The sequence below is a fragment of the Ylistrum balloti genome, unplaced genomic scaffold (genome assembly GCF_031769215.1).
Source record: "Ylistrum balloti isolate Yb309-2 unplaced genomic scaffold, AGI_CSIRO_Ybal_v1 Utg370380, whole genome shotgun sequence".
In the NCBI taxonomy this organism is placed as follows: Eukaryota; Metazoa; Mollusca; class Bivalvia; order Pectinida; family Pectinidae; genus Ylistrum; species Ylistrum balloti.
Window position 1 is genome coordinate 181,995 of NW_026782265.1, and position 27,756 is coordinate 209,750.

Genomic DNA, 27,756 nt, shown 5'->3' on the forward strand with positions numbered 1-27,756 from the left:
TGCTATGTAAACCTGACACACATTTCACACTTTACATCCACCTTTGGAATACTATGTAAACCTGACACACATTTTACACTTCACATAAACCTTTGGTATGCTATGTAAACCTGACACACATCTTGCACTTCACATAAACCTTTGGTATGCTATATCGACCTGACGCACATTTTACACTTCACATGAACCTTTGGTATGCTATGTAAACCTGATGCACATTTCACACTTCACATCCACCTTTGGAATACTATGTAAACCTGACACACATTTTACACTACACATAAGCCTTTAGTTTGCTATGTAAACCTGACACACATCTTACACTTCAGATCCACCTTTGGTATGATATGTTAACCTGACACACATCTTACACTTCACATCCACTTTTGGAATGCTATGTAAATAAATCTTTGGTATGCTATATAAACCTGACACACATCTTACATTTCACATAAACCTTTGGTATGCTATGTTAACCTCACACACATTTTACACTTCACACAAACCTTTGGAACGCTATGTAAACCTGACACACATTTTACACTACACATAAACCTTTAGTATGCTATGTAAACCTGACACACATTTCACATAAACCTTTAGTATGCTATGTAAACCTGACACACATTTCACACTTCACATCCACCTTTGGTATGCTATGTAAACCTGACACACATCTTACACTTAACCTTTGGTATGCTATGTAAACCTGACACACATCTTACACTTTATTTGAACCTTTTGGTATGCTATGTAAACCTGACACACATCTTACACTTCACATAAACCTTTGGAATGCTATGTAAACCTGACACACATTTTACACTTCACATCCACCTTTGGAATGCTATGTAAACCTGACACATATTTTACACTACACATAAGCCTTTAGTTTGCTATGTAAACCTGACACACATCTTACACTTCACATCCACCTTTGGTATGCTATGTTAACCTGACACACATTTCACACTTCACATCCACCTTTGGAATACTATGTAAACCTGACACACATTTTACACTTTACACAAACCTTTGGAATGCTATGTAAACCTGACACACATTTTACACTACACATAAGCCTTTAGTTTGCTATGTAAACCTGACACACATCTTACACTTCACATAAACCTTTGGTATACTATGTAAACCTGACACACATCTTACACTTCACATAAACTTTTAGTATGCTATGTAAACCTGACACACATCTTACACTTCACATCCACCTTTGGTATGCTATGTTAACCTGACACACATTTCACACTTCACATCCACCTTTGGAATACTATGTAAACCTGACACACATCTTGCACTTCACATAAACCTTTGGTATGCTATATAAACCTGACACACATCTTGCACTTCACATAAACCTTTGGTATGTTATGTAAACCTAACACACATCTTACACTTCACATAAACCTTTGGTATGCTATGTTAACCTAACACACATCTTACACTTCACTCAAACCTTTGGTATGCTATATAAACCTGACGCACATTTTACACACATGAACCTTTGGGATGCTATGTAAACCTGACACACATTTCACACTTCACATAAACCTTTGGAATGCTATGTAAACCTGACACACATCTTACACTTCACATCCACTTTTGGAATGCTATGTAAACCTGACACACATCTTGCACTTCACACAAACCTTTGGAATGCTTTGTAAACCCGACACACATTTTACACTACACATAAACCTTTGGTATGCTATGTAAACCTGACACACATCTTACACTTCACATAAACCTTTAGTATGCTATGTAAACCTGACACACATCTTACACTTCACATCCACCTTTGGTATGCTATATAAACCTGACACACATCTTCCACTTCACATAAACCTTTGCTATGTAAACCTGACACATGCATACCTTAAACCTGACACACATCTACCACTTCATATCCACCTTTGGAATGCTATATAAACCTGAAACACATCTTACACTTCACATCCACCTTTGGAATACTATGTAAACCTGACACACATCTTGCACTTCACATAAACCTTTGGTATGTTATGTAAACCTAACACACATCTTACACTTCACATAAACCTTTGGTATGCTATGTAAACCTGACGCAAATCTTACACTTCACATCAACCTTTAGTATGCTATGTAAACCTGACACACATCTTACATTTCACATCCACCTTTGGTATGCTATGTTAACCTGACACATATTTCACACTTTACATCCACCTTTGGAATACTATGTAAACCTGACACACATTTACACACATGCTATGTAAACCTGACACACATCTTGCACTTCACATAAACCTTTGGTATGCTATGTAAACCTGACACACATCTTACACTTCACATCCACTTTTGGAATGCTATGTAAACCTGACACACATCTTGCACTTCACATAAACCTTTGGTATGCTATATAAACCTGACGCACATTTTACACTTCACATCCACCTTTGGTATGCTATGTAAACCTAACACACATTTCACACTTTACATCCACCTTTGGAATACTATGTAAACCTGACACACATCTTACACTTCACATCCACCTTTGGTATGCTATATAAACCTGACACACATACATAAACCTTATGCTATGTAAACCTGATGCACATCTTACACTTCACATAAACCTTTGGTATGCTATGTCAACCTAACACACATCTTACACTTCACATAAACCTTTGGTATGCTATGTAAACCTAACACACATCTTACACTTCACACAAACCTTTGGAATGCTATGTAAACCTGACACACATTTTACACTTCATATGAACCTTTGGTATGCTATGTATACCTGACACACATCTTACACTTAACATAAATCTTTGGTATGCTATATAAACCTGACACACATCTTACATTTCACATAAACCTTTGGTATGCTATGTTAACCTCACACACATTTTACACTTCACACAAACCTTTGGAACGCTATGTAAACCTGACACACACACTTACACTTTCACATCACATCTTACACATCACATAAACCTTTTGTATGCTATGTAAACCTGACTCACATTTCACACTTCATATCAACCTTTGGAATGCTATATAAACCTGACACACATTGTAGACTACACATAAACCTTTAGTATGCTATGTAAACCTGACACACATTTCACACTTCACACAAACCTTTAGAATGCTATGTAAACCTGACACACATTTTACATTACACATGAACCTTTGGTATGCTATGTAAACCTGACACACATCTTGCACTTCACATAAACCTTTAGTATGCTATGTAAACCTGACACACATCTTACACTTCACATCCACCTTTGGTATGCTATGTAAACCTGACACACATCTTACACTTCACATCCACCTTTGGTATGCTATATAAACCTGACACACATCTTCCACTTCATATCCACCTTTGGTATGCTATGTAAACCTGACACACATCTTACACTTCACATCCACTTTTGGAATGCTATGTAAACCTGACACACATCTTACACTTCACATAAACCTTTGGTATGCTATGTAAACCTGACACACATCTTACACTTCACATAAACCTTTGGTATGCTATGTTAACCTGACACACATTTTACACTTCACATCCACCTTTGGAATGCTATGTAAACCTGACACACATTTTACACTTCACACAAACCTTTGGAATGCTATGTAAACCTGACACACATTTTACACTACACATGAACCTTTGGAATGCTATGTAAACCTGACACACATTTTACACTACACATAAACCTTTAGTATGCTATGTAAACCTGACACACATCTTGCACTTCACATAAACCTTTGGTATGCTATGTAAACCTGACACACATCTTACACTTCACATCCACCTTTGGTATGCTATGTAAACCTGACACATATCTTACACTTCACATCCACTTTTGGAATGCTATGTAAACCTGACACACATCTTGCACTTCACATAAACCTTTGGTATGCTATATAAACCTGACACACATCTTACACTTCACATAAACCTTTGGTATGCTATGTAAACCTGACACACATCTTACACTTCACATAAACCTTTAGTATGCTATGTAAACCTGACACACATTTTACACTTCACATGAACCTTTAGTATGCTATGTAAACCTGACACATATTTCACACTTTACATCCACCTTTGGAATACTATGTAAACCTGACACACATTTAACACTTTACACAAACCTTTGGAATGCTATATCAACCTGACGCACATTTTACACTTCACATGAACCTTTGGTATGCTATGTAAACCTGACACACATCTTACACTTCACATCAACCTTTGGTATGCTATATAAACCTGACACACATCTTGCACTTCATATCCACCTTTGGTATGCTATGTAAACCTGACACACATCTTACACTTAACCTTTGGTATGCTATGTAAACCTGACACACATCTTACACTTCACATCCACCTTTGGTATGCTATGTTAACCTGACACACATTTTACACTTGACATAAACCTTTGGTATGCTATATAAAAACACTACACACATGCTATGTAAACCTGATGCACATCTTACACTTCACATAAACCTTTCGTATGCTATGTAAACCTAACACACATCTTACACTTCACATAAACCTTTGGAATGCTATGTAAACCTGACACACATTTTACACTTTACACAAACCTTTGGAATGCTGTGTAAACCTGACACACATTTTACACAACACATAAACCTTTAGTATGCTATGTAAACCTGACACACATTTCACACTTTACATCCACCTTTGGAATACTATGTAAACCTGACACACATCTTGCACTTCACATAAACCTTTAGTATGCTATGTAAACCTGACGCACATTTTACACTTCACATCCACCTTTGGTATGCTATGTAAACCTGACACACATCTTACACTTCACATCCACTTTTGGAATGCTATGTAAACCTGACACACATCTTGCACTTCACATAAACCTTTGGTATGCTATATAAACCTGACGCACATTTTACACTTCACATGAACCTTTGGTATGCTATGTAAACCTGATGCACATTTCACACTTCACATCCACCTTTGGAATACTATGTAAACCTGACACACATTTTACACTTTACACAAACCTTTGGAATGCTATATAAACCTGACACACATTGTAGACTACACATAAACCTTTGGTATGCTATATAAACCTGACACACATCTTGCACTTCACATAAACCTTTAGTATGCTATGTAAACCTGACACACATCTTACACTTCACATAAACCTTTGGTATGCTATGTAAACCTGACACACATTTTACACTTCACATCCACCTTTGGTATGCTATGTAAACCTAACACACATCTTACACTTCACACAAACCTTTGGAATGCTATGTAAACCTGATGCACATCTTACACTTCACATAAACCTTTCGTATGCTATGTAAACCTGACACACATCTTACACTTCACATAAACCTTTGGTATGCTATGTAAACCTGACACACATTTTACACTTCACATAAACCTTTCTCATGCTATGTAAACCTAACACACATCTTGTACTTCACATCAGCCTTTAGTTTGCTATGTAAACCTGACACACATCTTACACTTCAGATCCACCTTTGGTATGATATGTTAACCTGACACACATCTTACACTTCACATCCACTTTTGGAATGCTATGTAAACCTTACACACATCTTGCACTTCACATAAACCTTTGGTATGCTATGTAAACCTGACACACATTTCACACTTTACATCCACCTTTGGAATACTATGTAAACCTGACACACATCTTGCACTTCACATAAACCTTTAGTATGCTATGTAAACCTGACACACATTTTACACTTTACACAAACCTTTGGAATGCTATATAAACCTGACACACATTTTACACTTCACATAAACCTTTGGTATGCTATGTAAACTCACATAAACCTTTAGTATGCTATGTAAACCTGACGCACATTTTACACTTCACATAAACCTTTAGTATACTATGTAAACCTGACACACATCTTACACTTCACATAAACTTTTGGTATGCTATGTAAACCTGACACACATCTTACACTTCACATCCACTTTTGGAAAGCTATGTAAACCTGACACACATCTTACACTTCACATCCATCTTTGGTATGCTATATAAACCTGACACATCTTCCACTTCATATCCACCTTTGGAATGCTATATAAACCTGACACACATCTTACACTTCACATCCACTTTTGGAATGCTATGTAAACCTTACACACATCTTGCACTTCACATCCACCTTTGGTATGCTATGTTAACCTGACACACATTTCACACTTCACATCCACCTTTGGTATGCTATGTAAACCTAACACACATCTTACACTTAACCTTTGGTATGCTATGTAAACCTGATGCACATTTCACACTTCACATCCACCTTTGGAATACTATGTAAACCTGACACAAACCTTTGGAATGCTATGTAAACCTGACACACATTTTACACTACACATAAACCTTTAGTATGCTATGTAAACCTGACACACATTTCACACTTTACATCCACCTTTGCAGGCTGATTTTGTGGCAAGCATGTGTTGCATGGACCAATATGAATTAAAAACCTGACACACATTTTATGCACTTAAATGATTTGTAACCTTTGGAATGCTATGTAAACCTGACACACATTTTACACAACACATAAACCTTTAGTATGCTATGTAAACCTGACACACATTTTCTGTTGATTTCATTTACTTTTATATCTTAGTCATTACTACTTTCTGTAATTAGGTTGAGTTTACAAAATTTAATGTGTGTTTCGCTGTTTTTCATTTTCTGAGATAAGTTGATTTGCTTAAGTTCAGTCATTCATTTGGAGTGTTATCAGACCACACTTTAATTGATTACTGTGAAATTACTTCCTTATGATAAGAGATCTAGTGTGCCCTTATACCCATTTAGTTATAATCACACAAAACTTTGGTGATAATTGGTCAAGGCACAAAAAGTTTCCATTGAATATCATTATATCCTAGTGAAAATGATTACAATACTGAACAGGAATGATGCTTGATTGTTAGTTTTATCTATAGCCATTATGTTTCGTCCATCATTGCGCACCGTGCGCTGTCCACCGTGCATAAACTTTCAATTCAAAATGACTACTTCTCAATAACCAAAAGGCTGCTGATATCAGGCCTGTAGCATGCTAGGATGACAAGCTACTATGTTGTTAGGTCATCTGACCCGAAGGGTCGGGATGACATATAGCCATTGTGTTTCATATGTCATGGAACGCCATCCGCTATCTGCTGTGCGTACACTTTCCATTCAAATATCTTCTCAATAACCAAAATATCCATGGTAATGATATTGGGCCTATAGCTTGGTGGGATGAAAGGCTATTATGTTTGTTAATATAAATGATCTTGGTCCACTTTCAAGGTCCCAGGATCAATTATATTTAAATGTTTAAACAACTTCTACTCAGCCAAGAGGCTCAGGGTACTGATATTAGGCCTGTAGCGTGATGGGATAAAGCCCAACAGAGTTTATAAATATGAATGACCTTGACCTTCTTTCAAGGTCACAGGGGTCAAATATGTGTAAATGTTTAAACCACTTCTTCTCGATAACCAAAAGGCTCAGGGTGCTGATATTAGGCCTGTAACATGATGAAATGAAGCACAATCAAGTTTGTAAATATAAATTACCTTGATCCACTTTCAACGTTACAGGGATTAAATATGTTTAATTGTTAAAACAAATTCTTTATAACCAAAATGTTTTGAAATGCGAAAGCAGCTACCTCTCAATAAGCAAAAGGCCAAGGGTCTTGACATTGGGCCTGTAGCATGCTTTTTCAATAAGCAATATGTTCAGGTAATGGTGTAGTGCATGTATAAAGAATATGTTTTCAAGTGTGCCGAAAATGTCTTCCTGAAACAAACAGTGTCTATTATGTAATCTGAAGTGTAGTTGAGTAATTTATTTTAGGCCTAATTGGCCTTTTTTATATATAGGTCTTTATAGTCAGATGACCCATAAAGCCTGTGGGCCTCTTTTCTTATTTTTCTGTTGATTTAAGTTACTTCATTGTGTGACTATCAATTGACTATTTGTTTTCAGGAAACATTTAAAAATGCCATGAAGAAAGATTTGACATCAATGCAAAGGAAATTGCTTTTAGATGCGGTAAGTAGGGAAAAAGTTTTAAATGGATGTTATTGAATTTTGTTACCAATCGCTCTGATGTTTGTACACCTGTCAAGTATTTTGATGGACAGATTTGACTTTGTTAGCTCCGAATGAGCATCAGTTTTTTCTTTACCATTTAAAATGATTCTGAAATTCAATGGTTTCAGGATAGAATTTTACATAATATTTTGACTACAAATTCACTACTATTTAATGTAACCGCACTTGTAAGTCCACTTTGTACTTTTTGTAAATCAGAGTCAGAAACCATAACTCAATTATTTTGGGAATGTCAAAAAGTTCAAAATTTATCACAGAGCTTTGAAATCCTCTCAGAAGCACTTCTGTTTCCTTTCACTGTCATTTCTGTCTTGTCATTTCTGTCTATATCCATTCTTATCTGTTAATGGTCTTTTGAACTCTGTTAGTTTGTTTAGAGCAAATGTTTTCTATAAAGCAATTGTCTATTTAATTTGATACTTTTGAGTTTTGAAGGCCTGTCTCTCTCTAGTCTGTCAACACTTGCCCTTGTGTCAAATGTCTTTGTGCTTATATTTCTTTTTATTCATCTATCTGAATGTCAATCTGACATTTTATGCCTATGTACACATGTCTACCATTTTTTTTTTTTTTTTTTTTTGTATGACCTGTCTGTCTTTTTCTTTCTTTCAAAAGAAAAAAAAAACATGACTATTATGACTAGTTTTATTTCAATATTCTAAACTGACATCTTGGATCAATTAAAATCTCATAACATGGTGTTTGCTTGTGTATAAAAAATTAAATGTGAGAACTATTTATATGCATGTATAAGCACTTCTTTTAATGTTCATCTTGTATAGAGATGAAAATATTGAACAGAACTGATGTGTATGAAATGTTAAATCATTAATGTTTCTATATGGACATCTAGTGTATAGAAAATCTTTAATTAGGAATGTTATATCATACATCTGTAGTGTGTATGAACACACAGTGTATTTGAAAACTTGAATTAGGAATGATACGAGTGGTTGTATACAGATGTCTTATATACAAATGTCTTTATTTAGATCTATGGATGAGTGTGCTGTGAATAATGTAATGATATTGTCATGTATGCACTTTGAAGAACTGACTAAAAATATAAGCAAAAAAAAGCAAGAAATATTTTGAGTGAACATGGCAGTTCTTGTAAACTTGTATGTTTCTCTTATCACATAAGATATACCATATGTCACTTTGAGGCACAAATAATTTTAAAAAGACTGATAACAATAATCTCAGGCATACATTTTTATTTCAGCAAAAACATGAATTGACAGCTGTAAGGAGAAGCCTTCATACAATGATCAGATAAAATGGGACATAGAGGGACATTTTTCTTTGCATTTGTAGTGAGCATTACTTGTTGATATATATTAATAATATGCTGTAGAAGGTTGTTAAAAATAGGTTTGAGTTGTAACAAAGTATTTGACAGGTTACGCAAAGGCAGAGTGTTTGGTGAATGGACATCCATGTAGTCAGTAGATGTTCGGTATACACGTAAAAGTTCATAATTTGTATGGTGAATAGCATTAGATTCTCAACATACTGTTGGCTATCATTTTATCAATGATTATCCAAGATGTACAGAGTTCATGTTTTTATTCTTTGATGTGTATGTTCATTATCAAGATGATTTAAACAAGTACATACTGTTAGTTTTGTCATCACTAATAGATGTTTATTCTTGATTTGTTTTACTGTGGTAATCCATATATGTAAACAAGTTTTGTGATTTTGTTGAGTATAGGTGATGACATTTCGGTTAATCGATGTAGAAAATAAATATTTCTGATTGGCTGCTATGATATGATATATTAAATATATATAATGTAAATAAATGAAAATTAATGTTACCGAAAGTGATATAAAAATAATTTGAAATATAGCAAACAATAGTTTGTGTATGAAACCAGATTTTTGTACGCCGCCGGAGGCAGTCGTATATTGGCGTCATCTTCTCCATCTGTCTGTCTGTACGTCCATTTCTTGTAAACGCAACTCCTCCAAAACTAATCATCAGATTTTCACGAAGCTCAATGTCACTACTACGATGGATAGATGTGCATGAAGGGCCGATTTTTCAGTTCGTTGATTTTTGTAAGATTTATGCCATTTTCAACTTTGTATCTGTAGCTTGCTCATAGTTGAGCCTTGTGAACGCAACTCCTCCTTAAATTAATCATCAGATTTTCACGAAACTTGCTCAATGTCACTACTACAAAGGTTTGATGTGCATGAAGGGGTGGTTTTGGTTTTTTTTTTTTTTTTTTTGTAAGATTTATGCCATTTTCAACTTTGTATCTGTAGCTTGCTCTTAGTGGAGCTTTGTGAACGCAACTCCTCCTAAACTAATGATCAGATTTTCATAAAATTTGCTCAATGTCACTAATACAAGGATTTGATTTGCATAAAGGGTCGATTTTTCAGTTCGTTGATTTTTGAAAGATTTATGCCATTTTATCTTGATCTTTATATTTTGTGGCAGCGTATATTGTGTCCACGCACTCTTGTTATGATATGCAACAACAGGTAAATGCTTGTTTCTTGTAACAAAGGAATTAATATATGCATTCTTCCCATCCACTTTGTTATGTTTGCATAACATCAAGATTACTTTCTTTTTGTGAGAGGTTTGTATATGATATATGCCTTTAATGAATATATCATGTTTTGCATGTAACAATTTTAGGTCACATGATCAAATTTCATGTACGTTCAATGTCATTGTGATAGACAAAACGTTTGTTTGTATAGTTTGTTGAATCATATTTTGAAGCTAATAAAGCATTTTGTTTGAAGTTATTTTGTATATCCAAGTATTAGAACCAAGTATGGAATCCAGCAGGTTGAATTTCGCGCATAGTTTTCATATTTCCTAATGTACAATGTTATATGTTTGTCACAGTTTATAAGCATTCATGTGAATCAAATGTTGTTACGGAGGCTTTAAAGATGTTCCAATCACAATATTTAGTCACAATGATCCTTTTTTAATGTGTGGAACATCCTACACAAATTCTTTCTGGGCCATAATTTCTCATAATTTGCTATTCAATATTACAATATTTCAGAATTCCTGTGTTAACTGATAAGGAGTAAAAAAAAAGAAAATACCAAAATGTCAACATAGTTATTGTCTGAACTCAAATTGAATGAAACTATAAACGAAACAAACAAATCCATCGAGACTCCTGAAAAAGTACAAAGAGAATAAGACCAGGTGTTCCGGTAGAGTAAGCGTTTATGTAAGTAATGCCACGTCTTCGCCCGCCCGTCCTTGTTATTGCTACATCTGGTAAAGAGTTTATTTGATCGTTCCCAAATTTCATATGTAAATTCGTCATGGCCGCCTAGTTGGCATACATATATATATTCAACAACAAAGAACCCCACCCCACTCCCTGCAGGAAATAATGGAATATTTTGTCAGACATTACATCAAGAATTATATGCCTTGTCGACAATCTAACCTAAAATCAGCCAAGCATGACGATGTCATTGTCTGTGTCTTACTCTGTGCGCTTATTTCATCTACATCACCGGCGTGATCAAACCAAGCCCGATTCTTTCAAACGAATAATTTCAACGGATAAGTTCAGCCACATTAATTGTCCACATTGGCATTATGATTTCTCCATTGACCAAGATGTCCAGTTACATGTTTTAATCTGTCGCACGGCAGTTTGGCGTTGCCCTTTGAATAAGTAACCGTCTCCATTCACGTTTTCATGGTACTGGGTTAGTTTGCGATCGTCCCAGGAGCGGTCGTGAGAGTGTAACGAGTCATTGCGGTCCACCTCTGACACCACGGAGTTGGCAAGTGCGTCTTGACTGGATGCGCAAACATGGCCCGAATAGGTTTGGTACAAATTTTTGTACAAATTTCCCAAAATGTCATCGGCTATTGATTGCATAATTTAATTGTGCGTTTCTCCTTATGTTAAGTTTATCTTGTCCATGTTAAGTATTGATCGGGGAAAAATGGCTATTCGCAAACTTCATATCTAGATTCTCCTTAATCCCTATAGTTGTTTCGCAATTTCTGGAAAGTACTGTCTGCAAATTTCATATGTAGGTTTACCTTTTCACCTAAATGTCCATGGCCAACTTTTGGATTGTTTTGGAAGACGAGACGATTGACAGGCTGTCGTCTTAGACAATGCCATTTTGTTATCGTTATTTTTAAACGACTATATAGATGATTCTTAAGTTTTATATGTATTTTCCCATTGGTCCAGAGTTGTGCCCGATTTTAATTTGGGACACCAAAAAACAAAGGCTAATACGAGAAATAAAGATAAAAATCCTCCTGGATCATTGCTGTGATGTTATTGTGAATTACGTTTTTGGTTCACTTAAAGTTTCTCCGCCGAACACTAATCAAAGAAAAGTTTTTCCCATGTGTAATTTGAATATAATTATCCATTACCAAAATCGTCAAACATTTTCGGATGTCTGTTTATTGTGTTGATATATATGAACGAATGTGTTTGCGCAAACTGCTAACAATTGTAAAGTGGCCCAAATAAGACTTGCGTAGTAAATTAATTGTGCTATTTCTATGTAAATCAAAGTTAAAACAACGAAAATAACGTTACTTTGCTTTTCATCGTATCATGCTTGTGATCTTTACGCTCTTTGTACGTCATGTCATAAAATACAATAAAAAAAGATTATACTTTATTTCCATGGTAAACATGTTCCTCGTCACGGACAGGACGGTTTATAATCTTGTCGGGAAACGTAACGTCGTTTATGGGAACACAAAACGAGGACAATGATGTACCGTAACTATGGACTGTGTACCATGCTACCTGTTGGATCGGTCATGTGCAAGCAAGTACCTCACGAGATCACGTGCTATTATACATTGCATCTAGTTATCGAGACTTATCAAAATTATGCAACAAGAATTTCAATTTGACTTTACAAAACGGAAATAAAAACCATTAACGATAATCTGAGCTAGGGTTAAGTTTTTAGCACACGCACTCCAATGATCAACAAGCGTTAAATCTTGACTGATATTCAATTTATGTTAACAAACAAACCGGTTTGTTTATTGAAGGATAAAGTCTAATGAAATCGAAGGTGGAAACTACTTAAATCCTTGCATGTTGAAGACGTGGTGTATTGTTACACCTAAACTGTCGGTATTGTGACGTGATAATTTTTGAGTGTGTATTTAATAGGAAATATGTTTTGTTCAAATTGAAATATTTAACAATATACTTTACTTTGGGACTCCAGACCAGTCAATGTATTCTCAATGTTTAGCAAAGTAAAGAAAATTCACCAGTGTAAAGTAAATAAAGCAAATGAACTTCTGGACAAAGGTGGACGCTTAGTTAAAGGAGCCGATACACTGAGTGGAAGAATGTTTTATTGTACACCATTATTGGATAACTATTTGTTAATTTCGACAAGGTACTATGAAACAAATATTGCTTATAGAATGCTATACATAAGCGATAAACTGGTTTTTAAGGATCAATATTTAGACCATATAACAAATCAACAAATCTGACAGAGAGTGTGATTTGTTATTCACGTTGACAAACCTTCATTAAAGACCATTCATCACGTATCCTACGGCACTGGCGGAATACCTGATCGACAGTGAACTATCCCACAGGAGAAGAGTTGAAGCAGGACACAAATTGCTTACATTTCCAAATGAGAAACACCAGGCAGTAATAAATGGAAGCAGAGAGGAAGCGGATAGTCTTTCTTCTAACAGTAAGTTTGTCATAGATTTCATTTCATTATACCTGTGGTCGTTTGAAGATGTGGTTATGTTTTACGTGAATTAACAGGGTTTTAGTACCAGTGAATGCATTAATTCAATAATGACCTAATGCGTCATATATAAGATGTTTCCATCAAACCTGCTATACATCACGGGGCATCAGTTGAATTCATATATAACGTTTCCATCAAACCTGCTATACATCACGGGGCATCAGTTGAATTCATATATAACGTTTCCATCAAACTTGCTATACATCACAGGGTATCAGTAAATATAATCCCTATAACGACTGAAGTATAAATAAAAATGTAGTGTAGTTAAAAAGTTTACACTAAAATTATATACTTCTATTCATATGCTTAAATAAATATAATATACCAATATTTGTGTATCAAGTTATTAAAATAAAGAAATGTACATTTACAGCAACATTTATTGATTTGTTGAACTTTTTTATTTTAATATTTTTGAAAGGTTACGGTAAGATGACAAAATGTTTATAAATTCTGTGAACTGATTCGTGAACAATTATTCTTAAACAATAACATAAGGGGAATGAGAAAGCAGTTTTTCGTTGAATAGTACATTTGTTGCACTAAAAATAAAGTAGCCACATAAAATTGATGACGTCTAAATAAATTAAAAAACAATTCTATACCCGTTGCAAAGAACACGCGCACCATACGACCATCCTTAATAATTGATGTCTTTAAGTACATACGTGTAAATCTACTAACATTTGATAATCAAACAGGTTTATAAACAAGATTTTGGATGATAGGTTGGCAGTTTTATCGTTTTCTTCATATAACCTTAAGTCTTCGTTTGGAATATTGATGCTGTTTTTCGGAGTGCAAAAGGATCAATACACGCTCCATGTCATATTTCAATCCAGCTTACAATTATTTACAACACTAATGTATATAATGGATTATGTGAGAACTATTGCAAATTTCACAACAGTGAAATCAAAGGAGCTGATTCTAATGCACTTACTTGGTCTGTTTCCAAAGACTGGCAACTGTCGAAACGTCAATAGATAAAAACACTGTTAACTTTTATCTCATTATTACAGAGTTGTAGCGTAGGATTATGCTCATTCACAAAAACACAGTGCCCATAAATGATAAAAACATTAAAGCTGTTGTTGATGCTAATAAAAACTGGAGGACATTTGCTAAAAACAGTAGCATAATCTATAAACATCGACATCATAATTCAAGTAACATAAGCAAACAGGATTTTGATAAGAGACATCCGTTTCCCTTTATTAAACATCCGCACAAAAAAGTACTTTGTCATCAAACATAAAATTATGTTATTAACATCACGTTTTAAGGCGAGAATTGAATCTAGGTACTGTTGTTATAGGACGGATATGCACTAAACGACAATTACAACATTATACATTCTTGAAACGAATCGTGCTCACGTAACACCACGAGTAGAAATTTCGTTATATCAAACGATGATCAGTAGTCACGGTATTTTTATTTATCATTGCATTTCTGCTCTCCGTAGAAGAAAGGTTATTACCTGACTTTTCAGACATAATTACTACACTTTGCCTACAGAAAGAAACAATGCTTAAACATTATCTAAATTCATTATCAGATTATACAGTTTGCAAATACTTACAAACCACATTTCTAAGACATCTAATCTGTAACATCGTCATCGAGTTTAATGGTAAGATCACAGACAGACCATTGACATAGGAACTGACCGTGCCCCTTGGTTGACTTGTTTTTTGCTTTCACATGAGACTTAATTTATCGAAGGGTTTATCAAAACAGTTCACAGAAACCTTGGGAAGTCTTCTAGATATATTGACGATGTCTTGCCTTTAAATGAAAAGAATTTTTTTACCATGACTAGACTCTTCTACATGAGCCGCTCACCTCGATATTTTAATACAACGAAAACAGCAGGAACAATTTTTCACCAAGCTACGTTTTAAGATTACACTTTCCCTAGTATGCAGTTTCCATTTCTGAACAAACAAACTTATTATCACCAACCTTTGGTGTTCTCATCTCATATTAAGGGCTTGTTCCTAGGATCACGATTTTCGTACAAGATGTCGACAACTGATAGCCGAATTCATAATACATGGTTTCAAGATATGCATATGTATGATGTCTGGCAAGTTTCATGACCTTAGGTATACCCGGTGTTCAGCTGTTGTTTACCTTGTTTTCATTAAGGAACTTGATATTACTCCAGGCATATGGCTGATGTCGTTTAAGATTCTTCATGTAAATCTTTTATCTGTTCAGGTTTTGTCCTAGTGCTACTATATTTGAACCTGAATTTAGAATCTGTTGAAATATCTTTTTTTTTTCTTTTTGTATTGATTGTTCGTTACTTAAGTTAATCCCTTTCAAAAAACTAAAATTTCCTGTATTGAACGGATTGCGATGGACCGCTCACTGTTAAATGTTTAACGAAATTATATAGATCTCTAGATCATCCAAGAACGCTTTTTATGCTGATAACATATAATGATTTTAATGGGATTTTCGTTGCTGACATAAATTCGTTCATTAGGAGTTGGTATTACTTAATGTTACTCTTTTTTAATCGCTGTCCTGTTTTAAGTTGTATATTCTAAGAGTATATCCTGAGCATCTTTATTGAGAAATTTGGAAAATTCTCCGTTAAAATGTATGAATAAATCCTTTTTATGGTGCTCACTTCAAGTATCACTTAATACAACATGGTTTTCTACTTTAACGAAAATGGTTCTCATAGCATAAAGACCTCGTATTCAGGACATTGCTGTATTCATTTTGGACATATTATTGATCATAGTCTAAACAAATTCTGAACACGGAAGAATTGATCAAAGATTATAACAATGATAATTATTCTGAATATGTATATCAACAGTGTAAAATGGTTCGTTTATGATTAAGGTAAGTTGAAACAGACTAGTTCCCCATGGCCTGGTTCAGGTCATAACCGATGTGACAATATGACTATATTTGTGGTCTATGGACATCGTTAGGAAAATCAATGCCGCCTTCATCATCGTGATTCATTGTACATAGTTCTGTGGATATACAATGTTTCCGGTGTGTTAACGAAAGGAGAGTTTATGTATGATATGACTTCACTAACAATAATTGAGGAAACATTATAGCTGAACTCTTACGTCAAATACTTTATGGAATTTCGATTGTTATTAGTTTTTTAGTCTTCGTAAGAATCTGAAGTTATTTAAGTCTATAACCATGGATGAGAGATCGTTCAAACAACAGTTTATAGCGATGGATATCTCTGATAGATAGCATTAACACGGCAGGTTTTATCTTACTCATCCTTAAGCAACACGAAAAGCAGTGTTCATGCATTAGGGGAGAGAGATATATACTCTTTACTTATCAAGATAGAAATGTAACAAAGTGAAGAGATTCAGATAATATGTGGATAAATAAAAGACAGTTGTAAAGACACAAATAATAATTTTACTACTGATGCTGGGGATGATAGAATATTTCTCAATTACATCACTATGACGAACTTAAATTTCCCCCTTTCTTGCACGAAAATCATTAATACAAAACCTACCAAATTTAAAAGATACCGATTAAAAACCGCAAAATCTCTCCTGACATGATGTAAAAATAAAAGGCAAAGGTGCTTTAAAAAAATAAAATTAAATAAATGTCATTCAGGAAAACATGTTATTATTATAATGCCTATTATTGTTATGCTGTCTTTTTAATATCACACGTAAACTGCGTCTTTTTAAGTTAGTATTAGTAGGGACTTGATTTTATTTAGATTTATTCATTCAATATTTGATCATACCTGCGATAGCGAATGATCGTAGCTTTATTTAAAAATTACAATATCAAATAGGTCACATGTACACCGATACTCAATATACTTAATCTCTAGAAAGCGGATAAACAGTATAATTTTATCCTACATTCATTCACAATTACATAAATGTCTTCGCTTTGCGTTGTACGGAACACTTTATTGATATGAATTTTCAATGGCTGTGAACAAAGACATTTCATCATGGAATTTGCTTACTGTTGTGAGTCGATTATTCGACAAGTACGTTTTAAGCGTGAGCAGGGATATATAATGTCCGCGACCGTCATTTTGTCATTCCATTAAAATTCAGTTTCTGTCCATTCATTCTGTAATGGATCGAGATATTAAAGTGAAATTGGTACGTCAGGAAAGTCAGGATGACATTCGGTTGCGCTCAACAGATATGGCCCTTAAACCCAATTATAAAAAGTCCTTAGTTTGCGTTCATTTTCCCAGTTTCTCATCGTGAAATTGGACTGAAATGTGACATGAAGTTGTATTGTTTACACCAAGTCAGCTATTAATTAACGTTGTCGTCTGTCTTGGTCAATTGATACCTGAAGCATTCAGAAGTCAATAACACTAACAGCTCCACACGTCTCCTCAGATGATGGAGGGGACAATCGCGTCAGACTTGCATGTCTTGTTTGAAATTTGAACCGTTTGCTACAAATGTTATTGTGTAATCCAACCTCATTGTTATAAAAGTAAGCAGTGTTATAGATAGGCGAACAATTCTATATAAATGTCATTTATGTAGTACATACTCTGTTTACTGATTGCTTTAGTTTAATTGTTCCTCGGTAATGTTTGACCAGAGTGTTTACCCCTGATGGATGGTTCAAACAAATTGCTAGCTATGGATTTATCATGCTTCCCTTTTTCACTTGGGCTTGGCCTTATTCTATATTATTTGTTTGTAACGTAAATAATATTGTTCGTAAAAGAACAGTCGGTACATGCAGTCGCCTTGTTTTGTTACAGGTAAATTGTGGTAATTATAGTAACATTTACTAGTACAATGAACCTTTTACCATAGTAAATATAATTGTTCAGTTAAAGACTTTAGCAAATGTAAATCTTATAGAATAGAACCTTGGCGGAAATAATATAATTACAAAGAATAATTGAAAGTGATGTATTTTTCATGTTTCATAGAATCTCAATAGTTGACAGAAGTCTTTTCCTGAAATTATTGATTTTTAAACTGTGTAACAGATCACAAAATCGGGTCAAGATCAAGAAACAAAGAAAATACCTTAATGGCAACATAATTATAATCCAAACTCAAATTTCATACAACTAGGGAAATTATGAACAAAAGAAAAATTTACACGTAGACGCCTGAAAAGGTACAAGAGAACCAGGCGTTCCGGAAGAGTAAACGTATTCTGCTTCAGAGACGTCACTCGCCATGTAAACCTTTGTCAATCTAAGTAAGTAATGTTACGTTCTCAAATGAGAACAAGGTATACAACAACGGAACCAACAGGCAAACTAACGAACATCAAACAAGAAAGTAACACGATCCTAGGTTCGAATACGAATAATTAATAATCGCTGATTAATTCGTCCTTTTTGAACCTCCAGGATTCCTCTGCGCATTTTTGAAATTAATGTGGCTCAGAATATCTTCATTGTGGTTGAAATCCTTGAAAAATGAATTAGATCGACGATCATCAGCTTCCTAATCTACTAACATCATTCTCACCCTGATATCTTATCTTAATATAATATTGACCGATATATTTTAATTATTCTCTTTGTGTCCCGGTTCATGTTATATTGTTTTATGTTTCTATGCCCCTGTCTTGGTAATGTTAACTTTATGATCTGTTTCCACTGGTTCACGTGTTTTTATTTCATGTTATATACGTCTTGCTAGTGTAATGTCTATATGACAATGTTTGCTACTCTTCCAGCTCTCCTTCCATCTATCACTTGGTTGGCACAGTTTCGGGAACACACCCTATCATTGCTGGCCATTATCAGCGTCTGCTGCCAATCCTTCGACTATCACTTGCTCAGGTTGTATGATGTGTTTTATGAAAAAAATACTTAATCAAATCAAGAAATAGGAAACGCGATTCTTTCTTATATACACATTAAATGCAAACTAAAATGTCTTGCCCGAGGAGACGAACACTACTGCAGTTCTGTTTAGGAATTCTACCCGTGGGAGCTTGTGCTTCTCGGGAAGCTGTGAAAAAAGGGTAGCCTATGCTGTAACGATTTAATGAGTAATACATAACCTTGGTAGCTTTGGATTGCATGGAATGGTCTGGAACAAATTTACTAGTATAATCATTTTTTTTTGCCAGGAGTACATATAGAATGGCTTGTTTCTCCTCCTGCCGAAGTGACTGCCAATGTCGCCTTCAACGTGACGTATGCCCTTTCCCTCGATTCCACGTTCTATACGTGGGCCATTAACAACGGATATTTTGGTACTGCGGGCGGAACAGGTTTTACGTAAGTATCTTATTAAACTTCAAATCACATTTTGTGTAAATAATCATAAAAACATTGACATTTTGTAAGGTCAGGGAAATTTTTTGATGTGCCTCTGCGATTCTTGTTTTCTTATAATTTTGTTATATGTCAATTTGCAAATAATTGGTTTCTAACATATTTCTTCACTATATCTATCTCCAAACCAAAATTAACATTTCTTTTAAAACTAGTAACTCAACAGATGCTCAGACATGGTGTGAAAATACTGTTTGTCCGGACTATACAACCGCAACTGAAATCAACTGCTGTGTTCACCATGTCAACGTACACTCTTGTCCACTAGATCAAACCTCACTGTGTGGACCGTGGATTCCAGACGACGGTGCGGTTTTCACTCATTCCCAGGTCCTGGTAGGGTCAGTCCTAGTCCAAAACTGGACAAGCTACATTCCAGGTCTCTACCAAACCGGTATCAACTCAATGATAGCCCACTTTAAGGTCGCAGATCTTCACATCGTCCTCGAAGCTAAAACAACTGTAACTCCAAAATCAGGTGCATTTCAGTTACTTTTGTTACTTTCAATACTACTCAACTGACAATAGGGCCTTACTGACGGTTAAATTCATTTGTACTCTCTTTAGTTTTGCACAAAAATATAAACAAAATGTTTAAGCACACTCTGTTAATTTATATCATGTGTTTTGAAATTTCTTTTGTAATAGATATATCTGGACAAAATATATTATATGAAAAATAAAGTGTAAACATGCATTCCAAAGCTGTTTTGACCTCCGAGTATTGGATCAGGATCTTAATTAACCAATATAACTTTTGAGCATAATTTATCGAAAAAAACTATTGAGAAAATAAAAAGGTTATCACTTACTTACTCCTGCACAAATGTTTTTGGTTAGTCGAACAGAGACGTTCGTTTATCGAACCTGGGTTCGCGGAAAAGGAAAATCACTTTCACAAAACAAGGTTGTTGTATTGTGTACAACTTGAATAGTTTGAATCAACAATCTTAAAGGTATATTAGTTGTGATTAGTATGTGTCAGGTAATTTTATAAACTAATATTTACATACTCAGTCCAGTCAAAAATACAGTCATGCTAATCAGAACTAATGTAGGCATGATTCTGCTAAGAAGGTCTGCCAATTAAAGATAAAACCATTCACAGAAAAAAATTTGCAATACATTATGCTTTCACATGATTAAGTCATTAAATGTGAAGGTAAATATACCTATACGCACTGTGATTGATGTTTACGATACATTGTATATCGATACAATAGCTGAAGGCGGCATTCATATATCTAATACTTCTTAAGTACAGATATTACTGAATCTGTCATCGACAAAACAAATTATCAATTCACAAATGATTCTGTATTTACAAGATCCAGTAATAAATACAAAGATATTAATATAGCTACCAAACTCTGGCTTGTTTACCATTTGTACCATCATTCGGAGATTTCAATGAAAGCAAGTGACATGCTAATTTCTCAATTTGGAAATTTACTTTACCCAATTTCTTTCCTCGTGAATTTTAAGTTTTAAGCTATTACAATAACAGCTTACATCACAGTGAAAATTTCCTGTTCTATGGAAAGGAAACGTCAACGTGAAATTAAAATAAAGCCTAAACTCAAAATTGGGGAAATGAATAGAAATATTATCAAACGCAGCATTTCATCGGAAACACTTAAAATGCCAGGATGATAAGACCAGGTAATCCAGAAGCGTTAGGGTAAGGTATATAAACTGCGTCACATTCAAGTATCATTAACGTCTTTGAGTTAAAAAGTGTTCATGGTAAAAGTATCATTAACGTCTTTGAGTTACAAATTGTTCATGGTAAAAGAAAATGAAATAGTTTCAGATAAATTCATGAACACGACCATCTGATTTCTCATAACTTGCATTAACCTGTATCTCTCAAGACTTTGTGATAAGTTTACTTCTGTAGGCAATCGATATCAGTTGTTACAGTGTTTAAGTAAAAAGAAAGGATAGTAGCTCTTATAACTTTATATAATGCAAAGGAAATTAGGAATCGTATATCAGATACTAAAACCCCCTTTCTACTTTGCAATCCACAAAAGTTTTTTAGACGGTTAATGGAAAATATTATTCTTAAGACACGAATTACATTTTTAAAAACCTAAAGCCAACCATTTATAGTGATACGTTGTTGCAATTTCGAGTGTATACAACTGCGATGACCTTTCACTTCGTCACAATATAATACATTAAAAGGTTTCTTAATTAAGTTACGCGTCAAAAAACCTACATGTATTTCACGACAAATGTAAACATAAAATAAGAAAGAATATTTTTTACTTTTGTCACTATTTGTATAGAATGCAATTTATAAATTTAGTGGAGAAATATTAGAGTAGCAATGGGATTGTAGCTTAAAGCTCCATATGTAAAACTCTGTAAACATCATCTTACAATGAGGCACTTGAGATGTTTATCAATGTGCTTCTTACTATTCATCGTTATTTATATATGTTCTCGTTACTAAAATTTTTTCAAACGAGACCAGCGATGTAGACCAAATTAATCAATTGAACCATTCAATATGAAGTGAGGTGTTCTGTTTACTGAATTTGTGAATTCTGGTATTATAAATATTAAAGTATTCAATTTCACTTTTCTCACAGAATATACTTTTTTCTGTCGCTATTTCTTCTCATACATTACTATTCTAATTTAAATACCAAACGGCTAAATAAAAATGCTGATACAAACGGTATGAAGTGCTTATAAAAAGCTACCACACATTACTAAACTTAATGAATTAAAAGATAGGAAAAGTCTAAATATCGCTAGAACTTGGGCAATCTTATGATAATACGCTCTAAGAACCTTGTAGGACTTCCTGTCGTGAAGCACTTAATGAGATCCAATTTATATGAATATGTTTAGCCACTTTGTTAGAATTTGCAGCCTTATTTAGTTGCTTTACCGATATGCTTATACGAGGGGATATCGAAAGTCCAACATAGAAAGATATTTGGATTTACACTGTAGTCCAACACGTGTTGAATCTAGTTGGCCAGTTATCTTAATATGATTCCAAAGGTTAGCGTTACAGAACCATTAATTGTGATTCCGTGCGGTAGGGTGTCGATGTGAATCATTCAACTGCTATTAAAAAGTTGTGGTCATGGCCTTTATTGTTTGATCTGTTGGCTTTAATGCTTTCTTAGGAGATGTGGCGTGTTTCTAAAGATTGCTGTTTATTCTTACCACTTGCTCTTCAACTTGCGTGGCAGATTTTCAAGGACTAGAAGCTTAAGGACGAATGTAAGGTGTGGTGTATTTTATTACCCTAAAGGGAATTTGTGCGAGACACAAAACGCTTTGATATTCATTCGTATCACGTTATCTTCATAAGAACGTCAATTACTTATACCGTCGATCAAACATTGATGATATGTGGATCCCTGCCTTACCTGTCATTGCCAAGTTTGTAACTGACTCTTATACTCCGATTTTGAAAATGTTATTAATTTCTCTGTAATACGTTTTTGTGTCCCCGCCATGTTATACGGTACATGTGTTACCCATGTCCGTTCGTACCGTTGCTATGCGTCCAGTTTTTCAATGTTTTATCTTAAGAACCTCTCGACAAAAACGGTACAAATACCAACGTCTTAATTTCAGTTTCAATAAACCTAGTGCAAACTATTAACAAAAGAAAGTTAACACATAGACCCTTGAAACAACACAGAGAAAATAGGGTGAAGTGAGAGTCCACTGCCTCATCAACGACACCCGCCATATAAATCTTGGTTGAACCAAGTAAGCTATATCATGTTCCGGTTACAGTGAGAACAAAGCTAAAAAAACTGAATCAACAGGTATACTCCAAGCAGCAAACACGCCCGATCTTCATGAGATTGCACCGTTCTAAAATCTGTAATGTATGTAGCAGTCAGTTGTCGACATCTAGAACAAAAGTGGATATAGCTCAAGGTTACTCCATAGTATCATCAAGGTCTTTACCTTATCATGTTAGGATTGTCATCTGTCAAGGTCGATTGTCACACTTAACAACTTCTGCAAATTCATCAGTGATCCTTGCAGGAAAGATAATGGGGTCAATGATAATATTTAGATTTTAACCTGGTTAAAATGGTTAACTGTTAAAATCACTTTGAAGCAATGCTGCTTCCAAATTCGCGCCACATCAGTGTACCCATACAAGATATAATGTGCAAGGTTAACATTCCAGTGACGTTAAGTTGCCAACAACGGCCATGTGTAGTCAATAAAAATGCAACCAAAATAATGAATAGCGATATGTAAGCTGTGTTCATTGGGTGAGTATTGTGCCATTATCGGATCCATGAAAGGCTGTTTTGTGAGTAACAGTTGTATACACGTGTTAAAACCTCCCCACATAATTTTGACTGTGCAATATTTTTTAATGATTTACAAAGAAATAAATAAGGAATCAGGTTATATAATAAAATGGAAAAGGTTGCGCCAGTGAAACTTTGTGAACAGTATTAGTGCTCATTTTGAGGTCAGGTGTTCAGTTGAAAGGAACGGTAAATGCGTTATAAAGTGTATACAAGCCTATAATCGTGTATCATGGTAGGCATGCGGAAGATCATTGTTTGACAAGGTTACGGATAAAATCATAGCGATGAACTATTTTACTGGATTCATCATCCATCAAGGCGTGTACATTGAGAACTTCCGAATGGATCGTTGTCAGATTTTGGTATATTGGTAATCTTTAGTCCCTAGTCGTGTGTATCTACGTTTTGAGGAAAGAGAAAGGATAAAAAGGAAAGGGTAGATATCGTACAATGGTGGGATAATCCGTCGTTATTTTACGATAGAATAAGATATAGAATGTGATGATTTTTTTCTCGTGCGTTTAGATTGCGGGAATGGTGTGTGCGAGACTGATGACGGCGAGGACTGTGAAACCTGTCCAAGGGACTGTGGGACATGCCCTCTCAAAGGCTGGCAAATTGGTCTAATCGTTACGTTTGGAATTATCATTTTGGTGGCTGGCGTTGGCACAATTCTGGTATGTGGTGTACATATTTATTTTTACTACACCGGATTTAGGAGAGGATATTTGAAACAATGAATGTGCGAGTCATTACCGGCCGGTTATATAATGAGAGTATGCGACACAAAAGTGGATTACTTTCAAATTTACCGAGGTCAATGCCGATGAACTTTTAATACGACTGCAAATATCTAATATTGTGAGCCCACGGTTGCTACATTAGTAATGTTTGGAAAAATATACAAATTTGTCAAGATCACCGTATAATGTCTGCACCGTGAAAGAGTAAATGCTTATCAAACTTATTCAACCTAGTTACAGTCGAAACTCGTTATCTCGAACTCGGCGTGACCGTTGGAAAACAAATAACCCAGTATTGGACTTAAGTGAGCTCGAATGTTTTGTGTAAAATTAGGTAGGGACCGACGAAATGCTTCAAATGAAACAGGATCTTCGAATTCGAGATATTTAAATCCCACACTTTACAGTGAGATTCACACCATGTAATTATATAGGTTATTGTCACACATCAAAGATGAATAACAGGTAAGAGCCATTAGCATATTGAAGCCATAATATTACATATATGTTTATATCTATATTTCTTTCTATATTGATGAAAAAAATCTTGCCTGCTGGCATTGCCGAACCAATATACATGTTTTTACTTCATATTGAAAATTTAAAGAATATTTTTTATTCAAGTATTTCCAGTACCAGAAAAGGAAGCTACTTTGGGATGAGAGCTGGATATTACCATATGAAAAAATAAAAGAAGGTAACCCCGACACTGTCTCTTGTTATAAAGATATCTGTTTGAATGTATTATAGATAATTTTTTATGTTAAATAAGTCATGTTGATTTGAAACTTAAACACAAGTAATAATGCTTGATTACATATATTCTAATTACAGATGCAGGCCTGCGAGGGGCGTTTGGAAGTATGGTCAGTATGACCTGTGGAAGCGGTCAGGATATCACCGGAAAGTCCAACAATATGGCAATGTCAGCTTTGAGGAAGCAAGTGTTTGCAAAGACGGCAATTGTGTCAGTGTTAAGTATTTGATGTAATAATTGTATTCAAATTATTTGCCAAAGCGAAGACTATTTCTTTGTTTGCTTTTTTTTTTTTTTTTTTTTTTTTAATCATCAACTGATTCGAAGAACGCTATTGCAGTTGCACACATACATTAATTTACAATCTAATGGAAATCCTTTCTTTACTGTAGTGATGGACGTACAGTGGCCGTACGAAAAATAACTAAGAAGGAATTTTCTGTCACTGAAGCAATCCGATGGGAAGTGAAAAGTGTAAGGTAAAATACATTAAATAAGAACATGTCGATTGCTCTTTACAATGCCGTTCAATGGTAAACTCTCCTCACATTGGTTACACGACCATGAATTCCCACTATTTGGCAACTCTGGATAATTTATTTTTCCAATTCTTCTGCTGTTCCTTTTGTAATCGTCTAAAAAGCTTCACCATGGGATCTTGTCTAACAATACATAGATATTTTTAGCATGTTCATTTTACTCTATTTCCAGAGAGCTAGACCATCAAAATATTTGCAAATTTATTGGTGGTTGTATAGATGTGCCAAACGTTTCCATTGTCTCTGAGTATTGCCCCAAAGGGAGCATAAGCGACGTACTTCTAAATGATGAAATACCACTTAACTGGGCCTTTCGGTAAGATATCACAGTTCGTTGTTGTAATCCTCGGTTAGCAATGCTCCATCGTTCTAAGAAAAGTGAATTCCGTTTTAGTTATAACTTCTTTTTCTGTATTTGTCAGTTGATATTAATTACTGGGTTCAATTTTAAGATTTTCTTTTGCTGCTGATATTGCAAGAGGAATGGATTACTTGCATTCCAAAAAACTAATGCATGGTCGACTGAAGATATCACGTATACTGATGTCTTGTTAGAACACATACACTGATGTCTTGTTAGAATCACGTACACTGATGTCTTGTTAGAATCACGTATACTGATGTCTTGTTAGAATCACGTACACTGATGTCTTGTTAGAATCTCGTACACTGATGTCTTGTTAGAATCATGTACACTGATGTCTTGTTAGAATCACGTACACTGATGTCTTGTTAGAATCACGTACACTGATGTCTTGTTAGAATCACGTACACTGATGTCTTGTTAGAATCACGTACACTGATGTCTTGTTAGAATCTCGTACACTGATGTCTTGTTAGAATCACGTACACTGATGTCTTGTTAGAATCACGTACACTGATGTCTTGTTAGAATCACGTACACTGATGTCTTGTTAGAACACATACACTGATGTCTTGTTAGAATCTCGTACACTGATGTCTTGTTAGAATCACGTACACTGATGTCTTGTTAGAATCACGTACACTGATGTCTTGTTAGAATCACGTACACTGATGTCTTGTTAGAATCTCGTACACTGATGTCTTGTTAGAATCACGTATACTGATGTCTTGTTAGAACACATACACTGATGTCTTGTTAGAATCTC

The 27,756-nt window shown here is 34.8% G+C and overlaps 2 protein-coding genes across 2 annotated transcripts in view; both read left to right on the top strand.

The window, feature by feature from the left end:
• Positions 1-9,474, top strand: part of LOC132554113 (uncharacterized) — a 33,461-nt gene extending 23,987 nt beyond the window's left edge. Inside the window, exons 16-18 of the mRNA XM_060218414.1 lie at positions 6,507-6,553; positions 8,060-8,132; positions 9,421-9,474. Of these exons, the coding sequence (XP_060074397.1) occupies positions 6,507-6,553; positions 8,060-8,132; positions 9,421-9,474 (174 nt within the window). The remainder of the gene's footprint in view (positions 1-6,506; positions 6,554-8,059; positions 8,133-9,420) is intronic.
• A 4,391-nt stretch (positions 9,475-13,865) lies between these two features.
• Positions 13,866-27,756, top strand: part of LOC132554114 (atrial natriuretic peptide receptor 1-like) — a 28,115-nt gene continuing 14,224 nt past the window's right edge. Inside the window, exons 1-10 of the mRNA XM_060218415.1 lie at positions 13,866-13,904; positions 19,671-19,776; positions 20,070-20,220; positions 20,433-20,755; positions 25,113-25,264; positions 25,955-26,027; positions 26,165-26,297; positions 26,480-26,566; positions 26,799-26,942; positions 27,079-27,171. Coding sequence (XP_060074398.1) covers positions 13,866-13,904; positions 19,671-19,776; positions 20,070-20,220; positions 20,433-20,755; positions 25,113-25,264; positions 25,955-26,027; positions 26,165-26,297; positions 26,480-26,566; positions 26,799-26,942; positions 27,079-27,171 — 1,301 coding nt within the window. The remainder of the gene's footprint in view (positions 13,905-19,670; positions 19,777-20,069; positions 20,221-20,432; positions 20,756-25,112; positions 25,265-25,954; positions 26,028-26,164; positions 26,298-26,479; positions 26,567-26,798; positions 26,943-27,078; positions 27,172-27,756) is intronic.